The sequence below is a fragment of the Pan troglodytes genome, chromosome 7 (genome assembly GCF_028858775.2).
Source record: "Pan troglodytes isolate AG18354 chromosome 7, NHGRI_mPanTro3-v2.0_pri, whole genome shotgun sequence".
Lineage (NCBI taxonomy): Eukaryota > Metazoa > Chordata > Mammalia > Primates > Hominidae > Pan > Pan troglodytes.
Genome location: NC_072405.2, coordinates 154,320,955 through 154,336,659, shown reverse-complemented (window position 1 = coordinate 154,336,659; position 15,705 = coordinate 154,320,955). Strand labels below are relative to the sequence as shown.

At 58.5% G+C, this 15,705-nt stretch overlaps 1 protein-coding gene across 9 annotated transcripts in view; it reads left to right on the top strand.

Moving 5' to 3' along the window:
* The first annotated feature begins 74 nt into the window (after positions 1–74).
* PLEC (plectin) overlaps positions 75–15,705 on the top strand; it is a 61,804-nt gene continuing 46,173 nt past the window's right edge. For 3 of the 9 annotated variants that reach the window (XM_063816657.1, XM_024345358.3, XM_024345357.3), the window contains exons 1-2: positions 250–381; positions 1,710–1,908. In XM_063816657.1, the coding sequence (XP_063672727.1) occupies positions 1,716–1,908 (193 nt within the window). In that variant the 5' untranslated portion in view covers positions 250–381; positions 1,710–1,715. Of the gene's footprint in view, positions 382–713; positions 1,016–1,709; positions 1,909–3,569; positions 3,714–15,705 lie in introns of those variants that run through there. The other 6 variants (XM_054657584.2, XM_024345359.3, XM_024345366.3 and 3 more) reach the window with 4 other exon arrangements.

The window sequence follows — 15,705 nt, the reverse complement described above, 5'->3', positions numbered from 1 at the left end:
CGTCGGGGTGCGGGGCGGGGCCCGGAGCTCACCGGGGCGAGCGCACGACGTTCCCGTGTCGCGCACGCCGGCGCAGACAGCGTCTCCTTGACTACCGGCCCGCCCCGTGCGCCGGGGGCTCAGGTGTGCGCCGCTGCCCTGGCCGAATCGCCCGCGCGGGCCCCAGCCCCGCCGCTCCCGAGATCTCGGCGGCCCCGCGCAGACACGGGCGCCCGATCTCGCTGGCAGCGTTCGCTCGCTCTCGGCCGGGCCCGCGCGGCGCCGCTCTGGGTGGGGGCCGGGGCGGGGCTCGGGGCTCGCCCCGCCTGCGCCGCCTCCGCCGCTCTCCCGGCCCGAGCAGTCTGGCTGCGGCGGCAGAGCTGAAGTGAGCGGAGCCACCAGGCATGTATGACCGCGGCCAGGATGGAGAGGCGCGCCGCGTGCGGGCGCTGCGGGGTGGGGGTCGGGGGGCGGTCTCCGGCCGCAGGCCACACGGAACTAGGGGGCTGCGCCGCGCCCCCTCCTGCCCTCGCTGGAGAGGACAGCACCTCCCTGCACGCCCGAGACTGCGGAACTGGACGGGCGGTGCCCGGGGTGTGGGCAGGAAAGGCTGCTGGGGAGGCGCGGCTGACCGCAGGGCTCCGGGCGGGGGGCTGCAACCGGGGCGGCCCGTGGAGAAGCCAGTGGGGGCGGGGCGCGGCGGCCCCCTCCTCGGTGTCCGCTGTCTCCTCCTTAGCCCTTGGCCTGAGGGCGGAGGCACAGAGCCCACATTGTGCCCCCACGCCAGCCCACCCCCTCCGAGACAGAGCCCCATTCACCTCCCGCACGCCAGTGCTCTTGGGGACGGGGGCTGGGGAGTGTGCGCGCGTGGGTATGCGTGCGTCCTGGTTGCGTCCGCGGTGCCGGTGTACGCGCCCCCACTGTGGGCTGCTGGAGCGGCGGCCTGGGCTCACTCCCGGCCTCGCTGCAGCAGAGCTCCCGCGGCCCACGCCGCTGCGGCTGCAGCTATTTATAGGCCTTCGCTGCGGAGATCGAGGTGGGACTGCGGGCTGAGGTGGGGTGGCGTGATGGGGAGTCCTAGAGGTCGAGAGAGCTTGGAGGTGGACTGCCGGTGTCCAGGGGAAAGGCTTGGGTGTCCTTCCCTGATGACCCGGTGAGTGGAGGGGGCGGTGGTCAGCGTTCCTTGATGGCCTCGCCTGCCTGCGATTAGAGGGTTAGAGGCGGGTCCAGTTTGGGATGGAGGCAGTGGAGGCCGGCATCTGAGTGAAGGTAGTCACCCCTTCCCCTTCCATTTGACAGAGTGGAAGGTGGTCTGTCGTGTGCCGGTTGAGCCCCTGGGTGACAGAGTAGGTGGGTGGGGTGTGGGTGACTAAGAGAGGAGAGTAGCAGTCAGTGTGCGGGAGTGGGGGTGGCCAGGGTGGTCAGTGTCCTGGTGATGGACTGGAGGGTAAGGCCAGTGGCTGGGGCGTCACCGTGTGGGTATCTGAGGAGTGCGCGGGAAGGGGCAAGGCAGTCATGGATGGAGAGAGGGTAAGTCAGTGCCTGGGGCGAGAGCATGGGGGTCAATATGTGGGTACAGCAGAGTGCAGGAGGGGTGTGGGTGCCAGTGTCCAGGCGAGAGGCTGGGTGGGGAGAGGTCAGTGTCTAGGTTAAGAAGGTGGTGGGTGGGTCGGCGTGCAGAGTCCACTCCTGAACAGGCAGAGATGTGACCCCTCCTGCTCCCCTTCCAGGAGGCCATGTCGGGTGAGGACGCTGAGGTCCGGGCAGTCGCTGAAGATGTCTCCAATGGAAGCAGTGGCTCGCCCAGCCCTGGGGACACACTGCCCTGGAACCTTGGGAAAACGCAGCGGAGCCGGCGCAGCGGGGGTGGCGCTGGGAGCAACGGGAGTGTCCTGGACCCAGCTGAGCGGGCGGTCATTCGCATCGCAGGTAACTGCGCAGGGCCTTGCCTGTGCACCTCCTTGGCACGCGAGGTTGACTGAGTTCCCGCTGCGTGCTGGGCGCTGGAGCTGGGACTGGGTGGGGGAGGCCCAGGGGGATCTGCGGGTCAGGGAGGGCCTCGCGCGTCCCAGGTGAGTGCAGGCGGCACAGCGCCACCTGCTGGCCGCGCCCAGGCGGTTCATGAGGCCTGGGGTTGGGCTTCTTGCCGCGGCATCCATCCTTGATTTTAACACGGTCCAGTGCCCAGATGCAACGGGGATAATTTTTTGGGCTCCCCACCAGGCCCTCGGTCTTGGCTGCCACAATGGCGGCCAGGTGGGAATGTACAGGAGCAGTGTATAGGGAGGGGGTACCTGGTTGTCTGGAGCCCCAGCCTCTTCCTGAGCCAGGATCTGGCCTTGCTTTCCAGTAGCTCCCCCATCCAGGGAGAACGATGGGAAGCATCCAGCGAGATGCTTGGGGAAGGGGGAGGGCAGGAGGGAGGTGGGTGACCTAGAGCTGGAGGCCATGGGCAGGGCGTGCTAGGAGAGGGAGGAGCAGTAGCTCTCTAGGCTTTGGCTTGAGAGTCCTGACCTGTTCCAGCCGGAGGGCAGGGAGGCCCCTGCGGGAGGCCAGGAGAGGGCTGCAAGGCCAGGTGCTGAGCCCTGGGGGGATGTTGCAGACGACGGGAAGCGGGGCTGGTAGGAGCAGGAAAGAGGGAAGGAGAGGGTCACTCCTCTGCACCCAGCTCCAGCCCCAGGGTCTGGTTCCATCTGCATGACCTTCAGGGCTTTTCACAGCACACACGGACTTTAAAGAAAGAAGTCACTTTCTTCCCCCTTGAAAGGGAATCACTTGTGTCGTTCCCACGCCTGGGCTTTCTTCAGCATCACCTTTACAGTTGTGGAGGAGTGTGGGGGGTCCCGAGGCCCCGGCTGACCGTGGTTGCCTTCAGTACTCACTGCAAAGGCTTTGCCCCCAGCCAGCACCTTCCGCGCCGGGGCTCTGCGTCCTCTGACGGTTTCCTTAGGACCGATTCCTGGAAGCGGGACTTGCAGTTACAGGACATATGGCATTAAGCTTGGAGAAAACACGGCCAGGGGCATCCCAGACAGGGTGGCCGACATTGGTGAAGGCGGGGAGAGCGGGGGCTTTGCCAATCTGATGGGTGGAAAGAGTTGTTTTAATTATCACCAAGCATTTTTTCCTTCTGTGAATGGGCTATTCCAGTCCTCGTATGTGTACTTAATTTTTCTTGTGTGTAGTGTTTTAAGGGTTCTTTATACCGACTCAGTCGTCTCCAATGTTGCAATGGGAAAGTTATCAGCTGCACGCAGGAAGCAAGGTGGGGGGCGGGCAGGGGCGCGTCTCGGAGGCAGGTCGCCGGCCCGGCGGGGAACAGACAGGTCGCGGCCGCCCCTGGGCGGGGGCCACCCGAGGACCCCCCGGGCGACCGCGGTGTCCGCGGCCGCGACCCGGGCGAGAACGGGAAAGGGCGTGCGTGCGGGACTCGGAGCCCGCGGAACCGGCCCGCCGGGAGGCGCCCAGACGCGGCTCCCTCTGCCGGGCCGCGGCGGCCCCGGCCCCGCCCCGCCCGTGGGGCATCCTGGGTGCGGGGGCGGGGCGGGGGCGGCCTCTTTAAGCGGCGCGCGCGGCCGCGGGGACAGAGTGGCCGCCGGGTGCTGGAGGCTCCGCTGCACCCCGCGCCCCGCGCCCCGCGCCCGCCAGCATGGCCGGCCTGCTGACGTCCGGCCCGCTGCCCGACGAGCAGGACTTCATCCAGGCCTACGAGGAGGTGCGCGAGAAGTACAAAGGTACGGCCCCCCGTCCCGCTGCCTGCCGGGCCGCTCCTGACAGCCCAGCCGCCGAGCACCTTGTTGTCCACGGTGGCGCTCCCGATCGCCGGCCCAAGCGCGGCCACTCCGCCGGCCTGGTCCGCCTGGATCGCCCCCAACGGCTGCCAGTGCCTAGGGAAAGGGAGGACTCGCTCTGCTGAGCCCCCGAGGCCATGCCCTTAATAGGGCATCGCGCGGCTCGGGTGGGTGGGGTGGGCCGCGGGCGGGTGGGGGCGCTCAGGGCTTGTCGGGGTCGGCTGTCTGAGCCAGGATCCGGTGTCTGTGGCCAGCAGACACATGGGTCAAGGCTGAGCCATCCCCTGCCCCACCTCTGGGGCGCGTCTGCATGGAACAGGGGCAGCCCCGCCGCCTGGCAATGGGTCACATAGTTGCCGCCTCTCCTCACCTCCCTAAACTGGCGAGGGCCTGGGCTGCCACCCTTCCTTGGCAGGGCACCCCCCACACACCCCTTCTCTGTTCACTAGGGGACAGCTGTGGGCTAGGGGTCAGGGTGGCCCCTCCTTCCTCTCTAGGGGAGCATCAGAGTGGCCTGCCCACCTGCTTGGTGCCTCGGCAGACCCCCTTGCCCTAGTCCACGCCCACGGGGAGCCCCTGGACCCTCCCAGGTCCTGGTCCCGCCAGCCATTCTTGCAGCCCAGCTGCCTGGCTCAGCCTGGGTCGCCCGGCTCCAGGCGGTTGTGGACACAGCATTGGCTGCCGGCCTGCAGAGGCTTAGGGGCAAGGGACTGAGCTGCTGGGGAGGGTCGCGGTGGGGGCCCCCCCGGCAGAGCCGATCAGAGCAGGCTCCAGCTCCACGTGGCTGGTTTTGCTGGCTCTGCCCCCAAGGGCAGCTCAGGGAGAGAGGTCCTGCTGGGGCCCCATGGTGCCACTCTCCACCACAACCTTGCCCAGCTGGGTAGGTTTCATGGTGCCCCGAACTCATCTCCTTCAGGCGTCCTCCAGCGACGGCTCTGGGGCAGGGTGGATGTACTGCTGTGGCTCTGTTTGACAGTGCTGTGCCCAGCTGCTTTGCCTGTGTGACTAGTTCATTCGGGCCAGGGGAGACACTCCTGCACCCTTGGGGAGGCCTGGAGCGGGCAGCCTGTTGCTCATGCTCTACATGGCCGGCCCTGCCTTGGAGGGAGCACCCGGAGGGGTGCTGGGGTATAGGGCAGGGAAGCAGCCGCCCACCTGGGCTCCAGCCCTCCTGGCAAGCCCCAGGACAGAGCTGTTTCTGAGCTGACCGCTCTGTTCAAAGTGCGGGAACTGTGCAGGAGTTTCCTCCTGGAGTTCTTGGTCTGGTCAGGTTGCTGGGCTGCCTGGGGTGCCCCAGCCTGTTCTGGGCATTGTGCTGAGGCTTTCCTGGCCCCAGGGCTGTCTTTCCTCTACCTCCTGGGGTGGGAGCTACTTCTGATTCATCCAGGGGTGAGCCAGACAGATCCCTGGAGGTTGCTGGGACCCTCTCTCAGGGTCCTCCCTCCCAAGCTCAGCTCCTCTGGAGGCCAGGATTGGTGTTGGGCACACTCGCAGTCTTGGCCCATTGTCTGCCTTCTGGGCTTGGTTGTGGAGGCTGGTGAGGGGGCAGGGGGGCCGGGGTGCCTGCCTGAAGTGGAGTTGTCACGTGATGGTGCAGCTGCCCGCATGTGTGTGGCACTGGCCTGAGAGTGGCTAAACAGCAAGGCAGGTGCTGAGGCTCCGTGAGCACACCAGGTACCCCAAGTCTCCTTAGCTCCTGGCTTGAGACAAGGGGACGGGACGGGCTGGGCTGGTACCTGTGTCTGGGAGCCACGGACCAAGGCTGAGGAGGGCCTGCAGGAGGTCAGAGGTGGCCCCTGTGCCCTACACCTTTCCAGGCCTGACCTCTGTGAGCCCCTTGGACCTGCTAGAGGGCTGGAGCCCCGGCCCTTCCTGTCCCTGGGGTGGAGGGACTGTGGGAGGGCATGGCACCCCTTGCCAGCCAGCCAGTGATGGTGAGGCAGCCCCAAGTCCCTCCATGGTAAGCAGCTGCGGGCCCCTGTCCTGGGCCCAGCTCAGCATTCGGTGGTTCCGAGGGGGGCAGGGAGGCCAGGCCTGTGCCCCCTGCCCAGCTGATCCCTGCACTGAGGAGGTGCTCTGGCTTTGGCCTCCTGGCCTCCTCCCCTCTGTGGCATTGCCTCAGTTCCACCTCACTCTGCCCTCTCACAGACAACTCCTTGTCTGACCCTCACTCCGGTGACCTTCACCCCCCACCCCACAACGTCTCAGACCCTCCCCTGGACACGTCATTCCCTGGCTCTCCCCTGGAAATCCCCGGTCTTCCCTGTACAGTCAGTCGGCCACTGCTCCGCTCGGAACATCGCCAACTTCCTGTCTGCCTGAGCCCCTCAGCCCCCCCATTCTCCCTGTCCCCCATCCAGGGCAGATTCCTCTGGGACTGAGGCTACTGCAGCCTGTGGCGGGAGAGCTCTGGGCACCCCGTGGAAGAGGCCTCCGTGCTGAGGGCTGTGGGCTGGTGACTTAGACAGTTGGCCCAGCTGCCAAGAGGTGTCCAGTCGCCCGGCCCCCCAAGCCTGGCCTGTGACAGCTCATAGAGGCTGGGCCGTCCTGCCGCACCATGGGAGCCTGGAGAGAGACCTGGGGTGGGTGCGGCAGGGCGGGGACAGTTCTAGGAGAGAGTTGTGGCAATGCAGGTGAGTGGAGGTGAGGCGGTCAGTGAAGGAAGAAAGAGCGGCCCAGCAGCAGTCCAGCGTTGTGGGCAGGGACCTGTCTTGGGGGTCAGGGCATGAGTGCAGGCCGGGGAGTGGGGAGTGGGGCCAGCCGGGGGCCTGGGCAGCTGGGGATAGAGACTTTAGGTTGTCATGTTAGGGATGGGAGTGGGGCTTAGGGGTGCTGTGAGGTGGTCCTGGAGGGGGCAGCAGGGGTGAGAATGAGGCCGGGCTGAGTACTGTTGGTGAGTGGGTGGTGTTGGTGTGGGGCAGGGGCCGGGGTGGGAGGCCTGCATTGGTCTGGGGGAAAAGTGGGCCTGGAGAGGGGCTGGGTGTGTTTGGTCTCCACAGGGCGTGTGCCCAGCCTGTGGCCTGCATTCTCTTCAGGACCCCTTGCCAGCCCTGGGCCTGCCCAGTGCCACTGTGCCTGGCCCCCTCCTCATGTGTCCCCTACTCTCCCCTGTCCTGGACTCTGAGCTTGGTTATCTGTGTCCCTGGCACTGGCCCCAGGCCCTCAGCCAGCACTGCAGGGTGTTTGCACGGGTGAGTGGGTGATGGCGTAGGGCGTCATCTGCAGTGGTTGGTGCTCAGCTGGCAGAGGGCAGGCTGGAGGTTATTTGGGGCTCACTGGAGAGGAATTTTGGTCGGTGTTTACTGTCAAAAGTAAAACGCTCAAAAAAAAAAAATCAAGCAGAGTGGAAGTATACAAAGAAAAACGGGGAGAGTCACACCTCTGGGTCCAGGCTCCCGGCTGGGGCGATCGCTGTGCATGAGAGAGGGCGGGAGAGAGCACACGGGTTTGGCCACCCCTTTACAGGGAGCTCAGACTGAGATTTCCTCTGGAGCCACTGGCTTTTCATGTCAGTACCAATTAGGTTGACCTCATGCTGATTATTAGTATTTTTTGATAGCTTTATTGAGAGGTAATTCACATGCCACACCATTCACCCATTCGAAGCGTCCAATTCAGTGGTTTCAGTAGATTCGGAGTTGTGTAGCTGTCAATTCCAGGATATTTTGTCACCTAGCCCCTGGCAACACTGCTCTCTTCTCAGTTATGGATTGACCACCTCACCTCCACTCACCTGCATCGCCACAACTCTCTCCTAGAACTGTCCCCACCCTGCCGCACCCACCCCAGGTCTCTCTCCAGGCTCCCATGGTGCGGCAGGACGGCCCAGCCTCTATGAGCTGTCACAGGCCAGGCTTGGGGGGCCGGGCGACTGGACACCTCTTGGCAGCTGGGCCGACTGTCTAAGTCACCAACCCACAGCCCTCAGCACGGAGGCCTCTTCCACGGGGTGCCCAGAGCTCTCCCACCACAGGCTGCAGTAGCCTTAGCCCCAGAGGAATCTGCCCTGGATGGGGGACAGGGAGAATGGGGGGGCTGAGGGGCTCAGGCAGACAGGATTGGTTATGGATTGGCCTGTACTGGCCCTGGGTCTGGCCTCTTTGACTTGCCCGGACGCTGTCAGGGCTGCTCACGTCGCCATGCCATCAGCACCTCACTCTCCCCCCGCTGGAGTCGGTTCCGTGGTGTGGAAGTGCCCACTTTTGCTTATGCGTTTATCAGTTGACGGATAGTGGGTTGTTTCCACCTTTTGGCTGTTACGAGTGAGGCTGCTATGGACGTTTGCATACACGTTTTTGTGTGGTCGTATGTTTTTTATTTCTGCTGGGTAGATACCTAGGAGTGGAATTGCTCAGCTGTGCGGTAATTCTATATTTAACCATTTTGAAGAACTGCCAGATTGCTTCCTAAAGCGGGCGCGCCATTCTGCATGCCCAGTAACAGCCGGGTGCGAGGTTTCCAATTTCCTCACATCCTCACCAACACTTGTTATTATCTGACTCTTTGATTGCAGACATCCAATCCTAGTGGGTGTCGAGTGGAATCTCGTTGTGGTTTGATTTGCATTTCCTGATGGCTAATGACGTTGAGCACTTTGGTGTGATTGTTGGCCATTTTTTATATCTTTTGAGAAATGTGTATTTCAATCCTTTGTCCATTTTAGAATTTACCTTTTGGTATTTTTGAGTTGTAAGTGTTCTTTATATATTCTAGATGCCAGTCCTTTATCAGAAATATGATTTGGAAACATTTTCTGTTTCTGTGGTTTGCCTTTTTATTTGCTTGCTGGTGTCTTTTTTTTTTTTTTTTTTGAGATGGAGTTTTGCTCTGTCACCCAGGCTGGTGTAGGTTCAAGTGACTCTCGTACCTCAGGCTCCCGAGTAGCTGGGACTACAGGCGTCTGCCACCACACCTGGCTAATTTTTGTATTTTTAGTAGAGATGGGGCTTCGCCATATTGGCCAGGCTGGTCTCAAACTCCTGGCCTCAGCCTCCACAGTGCTGGATTACAGCGTGAGCCACCTCACCTGGCCGGTGGTGTCCTTCGAAGCACGTACATTTTAATTTTAATTATTATGACTCCAGTTTATCTATTTTTTTCCTTGGTTGCTTGTGCTTTTGGTGCCATATTTAAGAAGCCATTGTCTAATCCAAGTCATGAAGCTTTACACCAAAGTTTTCTTTTCTTCCTTTTTTTTTTTTTGAGACGAAGTCTCGCTCTGTCTCACTCTGTCACCCAGGCTGGAGTGCAGTGGCATGATCTCAGCTCATTGCAACCTCTGCCTCCTGGGTTCAAGCAATTCTCCTGCCTCTGCCCCCCGAGTAGCTGGGATTACATGTGTGCGCCACCACACTTGGCTAATTTTTGTATTTTTAGTAGAGATAGGGTTTCCCCATGTTGGCCAGGCTGGTCTTGAACTCCTGACCTCAAGTAAGCCACCTGCCTCGGCCTCAGTGCTGGGGTTACAGGTGTGAGCCACCGCGCCTGGCCTGAATTCTTTGATTATTAATTAAGCTGAGCACATCTCCTAGAGTTGTTGACCATTTGCACCTTTTCTTTTGTGAACTGCCTATTCACAAGCATTGTTGGCCAGGCTGGTCTTAAACTCCTGTGCTCACGTGGAAATGGAATCAAGGGATCCTCCTGCCTTGGCCTCCCAAAGTACTGGGATTACAGGTGTGAGCTGCTGCCATGCCTGGCTACTACACCTTTTTACATCAGAGACTTGAGCATCTGTGGATTCTGGTATCCATGGGGAGTCCAGAGCCCATCTCCCACTGATACCGAGGGACACTTGTATTCGGCGTAAACTTCGAAGTTGCCTGTGGGCAGCACCAGCTCACGGAACAGAACTTTTCAGCTCCTGGAAAGTTCCCGCTGTGTCCCCACTGGGCACACCGTGGATGGGTTCTCACACCACGCATCTATTTTTGTTTAATTCTGTCTGTTTCTTTTTTTTTTTTTTTTTTTTTTTGAGACGGAGTCTCGCTCTGTCGCCCAGGCTGGAATGCAGTGGTGCGATCTCGGCTCACTGCAACCTCCGCCTCCCGGGTTCACGCCATTCTCCTGCCTCAGGCTCCCGAGTAGCTGGGACTACAGGCGCCCGCCACCACGCCCGGCTAATTTTTTGTATTTTTAGTAGAGACGGGGTTTCACCGTGTTAGCCAGGACGGTCTCGATCTCCTGACCTCGTGATCTGCCCACCTCGGCCTCCCAAAGTGCTGGGATTACAGGCGTGAGCCACCACGCCCGGCCTGATTCTGTCTGTGGTTTCTTTAGCCATATCAATTTTTAACACTCACCAGTCTTTTATGATTTCTGGATTTTATGCTATGCTTAAAATGGCCTTCTTTTAGAAAAACATCTGCTGAGAGTTGCTTCCAGCACTGCTGCATGTTTTTAAACATCTCTGTCTTTGATCTTTGTGGAATTTGCTTGGGGCTGAGGTCGAGATGTTCAAGGAGGCTCGATGTCATGCTTGGTGTCACGCCCATAGGGTCTGGCCGTGGGCTTGTGGGTAACAGGGACGATCGTAAACATCTCCCCTTCCACCAATCCGGCTTCCTGACGCAGGGGCTGTGTGTTGCTTCACTTCTGTGCCCCCGAGCCGAGCCCTGCCCTGTCCTGTGGCAGAATCCAGCTTCCTGACGCGGGGACTATGTGTTGCTTCACTTTTGTACCCCCCCAGCCGAGCCCCGCCCTGTCCTGTGGCAGGTGTGGCTTGAAACAAGCGTTGGGTGGGAGGGATAGGTGGACTTGGAGCTGGCTGGACCCCGGCAAGATCCTGGCCTGGTGCCTCCCAAGGAGCAGCTGAGGAGACCCCCGTGGTGGCTGTGGAGGTGGAGAGCAGCCTGGGGTGGAGAGGATGTGCCTGCGGCAGAGAGGGCGGAAGAGCCAGCACTTAGCCTTGGGTGCATAAAATCAGAGATGCCTGTGAGATAGGAATGCGTGTGCAGACACTGAGGTGCAGGAAATGCCGGGCCGAGGTGGGGAGGCCAGGCTGGGAGGCCATCACTAGGGCAGGCCTCAGGCCAGAGCTCCAAGCCTGGGGTCCTCCAGAGCTTAGGTGCCTATGAGAAGATGCAGCCGGGAAGCAGAGCAGTGGGCAGCTGTGCAGCCATGGGGGCCTGTTGGGTCTGTGAAGGAGGGAGGGGCGTGAGGAAGCAGGGCCATGTTGGGAGCAGGGTGAGGCCTGGATGGTGCTGGGACCAGGTGATGAGGGGTGTTGGGACCTCACCGGGACTGCTTGGGGTGTCGTTGGATTGGAGGTGCCAGGGGCATGTGGGAAGTGCTCAGGAGGCCCTGCTGGTGCCAGGCTATGGTGGGTCCAGCAGGGTGGCAGGGAGGGAGAACCCTCTCCAGGACAGAGCGGTGACATGGAGGCTAGGCCGCAGCAGGTCACAGCCTCAGCTGGATGCTGGCCCGAGTTCCCTGGGGAAGGAGCTCCCTGGGCCTTGGCCTGAGGGACCTGCATGGTCACAGGGGGCATGGGCATCACCTGGCCCAGGGTGAGTACTGAGTGGTCGCTCACATTTACCCAGCCACACATCATCAGTGGCCAGTCCAGACTGCTGCTCACCACTGAGGGCCCTGGAGATTTTCCCAGGGTTGGGCTGTTGGGAGGGTGTGGGCAGTGGTGCCCTGTGGCCTGGGTTTCCCCAGTGAGGCCCAAGAGGAGCTGGCAGCAGAGGGGCCAGGGGCCAGGTACCTCAAGAAGGGACTGGAGGAGGCTGGGAAGGGCGATGCTAGTGGGACCAGGTGCCCAGATCTCCCACCGCTGGGGTCATGGGTGATGCCCACAGACCCACAGTGGGTAGGGAGTTGCGGGACTGGGAGAGCAGGGGCCGTGGGTCATGAGGTCACGGACCCAAAATGGGGCATGGGCCGGGTCATCTGTAGGCGCAGTGGCCTGGCATGGTGGCAGACCAGGCGGAAGGGGAGTTGGGAACACGCGTTCAGACGGTGGAAGGAGGGTGCCAGCTGGGAAGACAGGATCCTGTCGGACTTGGGACATCAGCCTGTGGGGCCTGCTCTCCAGGGTTCGGGTCCTGGTTAGCTGCAGAAGAGTCCTCCCAGCTGGTGGCCAGCTCTTGGCAGGACTGTTGCTGCTTCTTCCTGGAGGCAGAGGGGACCCAGGACCAGGAATGGGATGGGGATCACTTTGTGTCCCTGTGTGGCTCCAGGAGTAGCGGCAGACCCAGGGCCAGTGCTGCAGGAAAGGAAGGCCCCAGGATGGCATCAGGGTGGCTGGTGTGAGTCTGGGTGCTCTTGGGCAGGCTGGTGTGTCAGGTGGGCTGGGGCCAAGTGGGACGGTGAGGGTGGGGAAGGCCATCCACAGGGGCACACCAGGGCGGGCGGGGGGGTGGGGGTTGGGTGGGGGAGTGGGGCTGGTCAGGGCTTGAAGTGCGGGTCTGCAGGTGCAGCAGAAAGAGGTAGCTGCAGTAAAGGTCTCTGGTTGTGGCTTTTATGATTTTTATTCTGCTCTGTTTTTCAAATGAATGTGTCTTTTGACCTTTTGAAGGTGCATCTCTTTCTCTTCTTTCTTGCTAAACGAGTGGCTACCTGGGAAGCTAACAGAGCAGGCACAGGATAGGCCTAAGAGACCCAGCTGGACGCCACTGTCATGACTGCCACAAGAATGCATGGTCGTTTACAGAATACGGATACCCCCAGAGAATGTGCCCTGTTTTAGGTTCCTGTGGCTGCTGTCACACATACCCACAAACTGGGTGGCCTTAATACAGAAATGTATTCTCTTACGGTTCTGGAGGCCACATGTCCAAAATCAAGATGTTGACAGGGCCATGCTCCGTCGGAGGCTCCAGGGCAGACTCTGTTCCTGGCCTCTCCAGCTCCTGGTGGCCATCGGTGCCTGGGCTCGTGGCCGCATCACTCCAGTGTCGGCCTCCATTCTCCCGTGGCCCTCTCCCCTGTGGCTTCTCTTCCATCTCTTGTAAGACACTTGGCATTGGTTTTAGGCCCCCCCTACTGGGTAATCTAGGATGATCTCATCTCAAGATCCTTGTGTTAATTACACCTGCAAAGACCCTTTTTCCAAATAAGATACCAATTATGGGTTCCAGGGAATTGTTCATAGACATATCTTTTGGGGACCTCCATTCAACCCACTACAGTCTGTCCTCTGGTCCCTCAAAACTTACATCTGCCCCACTTCCAAAATAAATGTTTCTTATGCCAACATGCCCCAAAATCTCAACCTATTGTAGCATCAGCTCTAAGTCTAAAATTCCATCCGCTCAGCCAGGCGCAGTGGCTCACGCCTGTAATCCCAGCACTTTGGGAGGCCTGTGGGTGGATCACCTGAGATCAGGAGACCAGCCTGGCCAACATGGTGAAGCCTTGTCTCTACTAAAAATACAAAAATCAGCCAGTCGTGGTAGTACACACCAATAATCCCAGCTACTCAGGTGTATGAGGCACGAGACTTGCTTGAACCCGAGAGGCAGAGGTTGCAGTGAGCCGAGACTGCACCAATGCACTCCAGCCTGGGTGACAGAGCAAGACTCCATCTCAAAAAAAAAAAAAAAAAAAAAAAAAAAATTAGCCAGGTGTGGTGGCACATGGCTGTAGTCCCAGCTGCTCAGGAGGTGGAGGTAGGAGGATTGCTTAACCCTGGAGGCTGAACCCAGGTGACAGAATGAGACCCCATCTTGAAAAAAACAAGAACAACATTTAATCAGCTCAGAAGTCCCAAATCTGATCATCGAAGTTGTGTCTAAATCAGGTGTTGGTGAGGCTCTGGGTAGGACCCAGATGGGGGCAAAATTTTTCTCCATATTTTTACTTGTAAAACTAGAAAGCAAGTTTTATGCCTCCAAACTGCAATGTTGGGCTAGGCATAGACTAGACATCACCATTCCCAAAGGGAGAAATATAAAGGAATAAAGGGGTTGCCAGTCGCAAGCAAGTCTGAAATCCAGCAGGGCAAATTCCATGGGGTTTCAAGGCCCGTGAATGCTCTTCTGTGGCTCAGTGCCCCACCCTCTGCACCTGCACCTCTGCCAGCCTCTGCCTCTAGGCCTAAGGCCCTGACCTTGGAGTCATTCTTCCTTTTTCTCGAAGGGTAGCACATTTTTGCAGCTGCCTGGGTCTGTCATCCTGTTTCTTGCCTGTAGATTCTCAGAAGCCCAATACCTTCCTTCATTTCCTCCTGTCTCTGTTCCCTTCAATCCAAGCAGGCAGTGTTTCTGCTGGTAAAACATTCTCATAAACCTTCTGGGTCTCCCCGTATGTCACAGGGAGCCAGGCCATTAGAGAGAAGGGTTCACTCGGATCCTCCCTGGATAATCTTGTCTCTATTCCTGGCTTCTGTTGAGATGAGTGAATGGACCCATGAGTCACATACCTCATCTCTGCAGAGATGGCTTTCTCTGCAGAACACACTTTCCTAACAGTGAACCTCCCAACATGAGCATCTTTTGCAATCTAAATAGGCTGCAGATATCCCAAATCACCCATGCTGGTTCCTTTTTGCTTAACAGTTCCTTCCTCAATTTATCTCTTTCTTCCTGTACTTTACCATAAGCAGCAAGAAGCAGCCAAGCCACACCTTCCACACTTTGCTTGGAAATCTTTTCAGCTAAATATCCAAGTTCATTGCTTACAAGTTCTGTTGAGCACCCGACAGTGAACACAGTTTGGCGAAGTTTCGCTTCAATGTGAGAAGCACCTTTCCTCCACTTTCCTCGTTGCCTTCTAAGGCTTCACCACAAGCACCTTTAATACCCATATTTCTACCAACAGTCTGGTCAGACAGGCTAGGCTTTTTCTACTGTGTGCCTCAAGATGTCCCAGCTTCTGTTTATTACCCAATTCCAAAGCCACATCCACATTTTCAGATATTCGTCACAGAGGCACCCCGCTCCTGCTCGCTGTCTGTATTGATTTCCTGTGATTCCCACGGGGAAGAGCCACAGGCAGGGCGCCCTAAAACAATAGAAATTTATCTTTTGATTGTTCCGGAGGCCAGAAGTTAAAAATCCGGTGTCGGCAGGTCCACGCTTTCTCCGAAGGCACCCGGGAAGAGCCTAGGAATAGCCGCCTGCCTCTTCCAACTCCACTGCCCCTTGGCTTGTGGCTGCGTCATGCCAGTCCCTGCCTCTGTGTCTCTCCTCGTCTAAGGACACTTGCTTTTGGATCTAGGGCCCACCCAGGTAATCCAAGATGATCTCATCCAAGATCCTTTATTTAATTATATCTGCAGAGACCCTGTTTACAAATAAGGCCACATTTATGAGCTCCAGGGACATGGACATAGATTTTTTTGTGGCCACCATTGGACCTACCCAGCCATCCTGCAGTAGTCGGTTAATGTAGAACTTACACATTTTTGTTCCATAGTCATTGTTTTAAAAAGCGTGCACAGTGGGCTGGGCACGTGATTACAGGTGGCACGTGCCTGTAATCCCAGCACTTTGGGAGCCTGAGGTGGGAGGGTCTCTTGAGCCCAGAATGTCAACACTGCAGTGAACCTGGGCTACAAGAGCAAGACCCTGTCTCAAAAAGAATAAAAAAATAAAAAAGCATGCAGTGTTCTTTAGTGTGTGTTAATTTATCTGTAATTTCATGATTTAATGTTATGAAGTATTTTAGACATAAGTAACTTCTTTTACTTAGTGATACAGCTTGGGCATCTCTCTGTGACATTAATTTACAATACAGCATTCCCCTGTATGCAAACCATATCATATTTAACCAATCAATCCTTTCTCCTAGGACATGGAGCTTAATTTTGGATTTTTTATTAGAAATGACTGCAGTGAACAGTGTTGTAGCTGGGTCATTGTGCATCTCTATGACTGTAGTTAAAAAGGGAATTTCTGGCCAGGTGCGGTGGCTCACGCCTGTAATCCCAACACTTTGGGGGGCCGAGTCGGGCAGATCACGAGGTCAGGAGTACGAGACCAGCCTAACC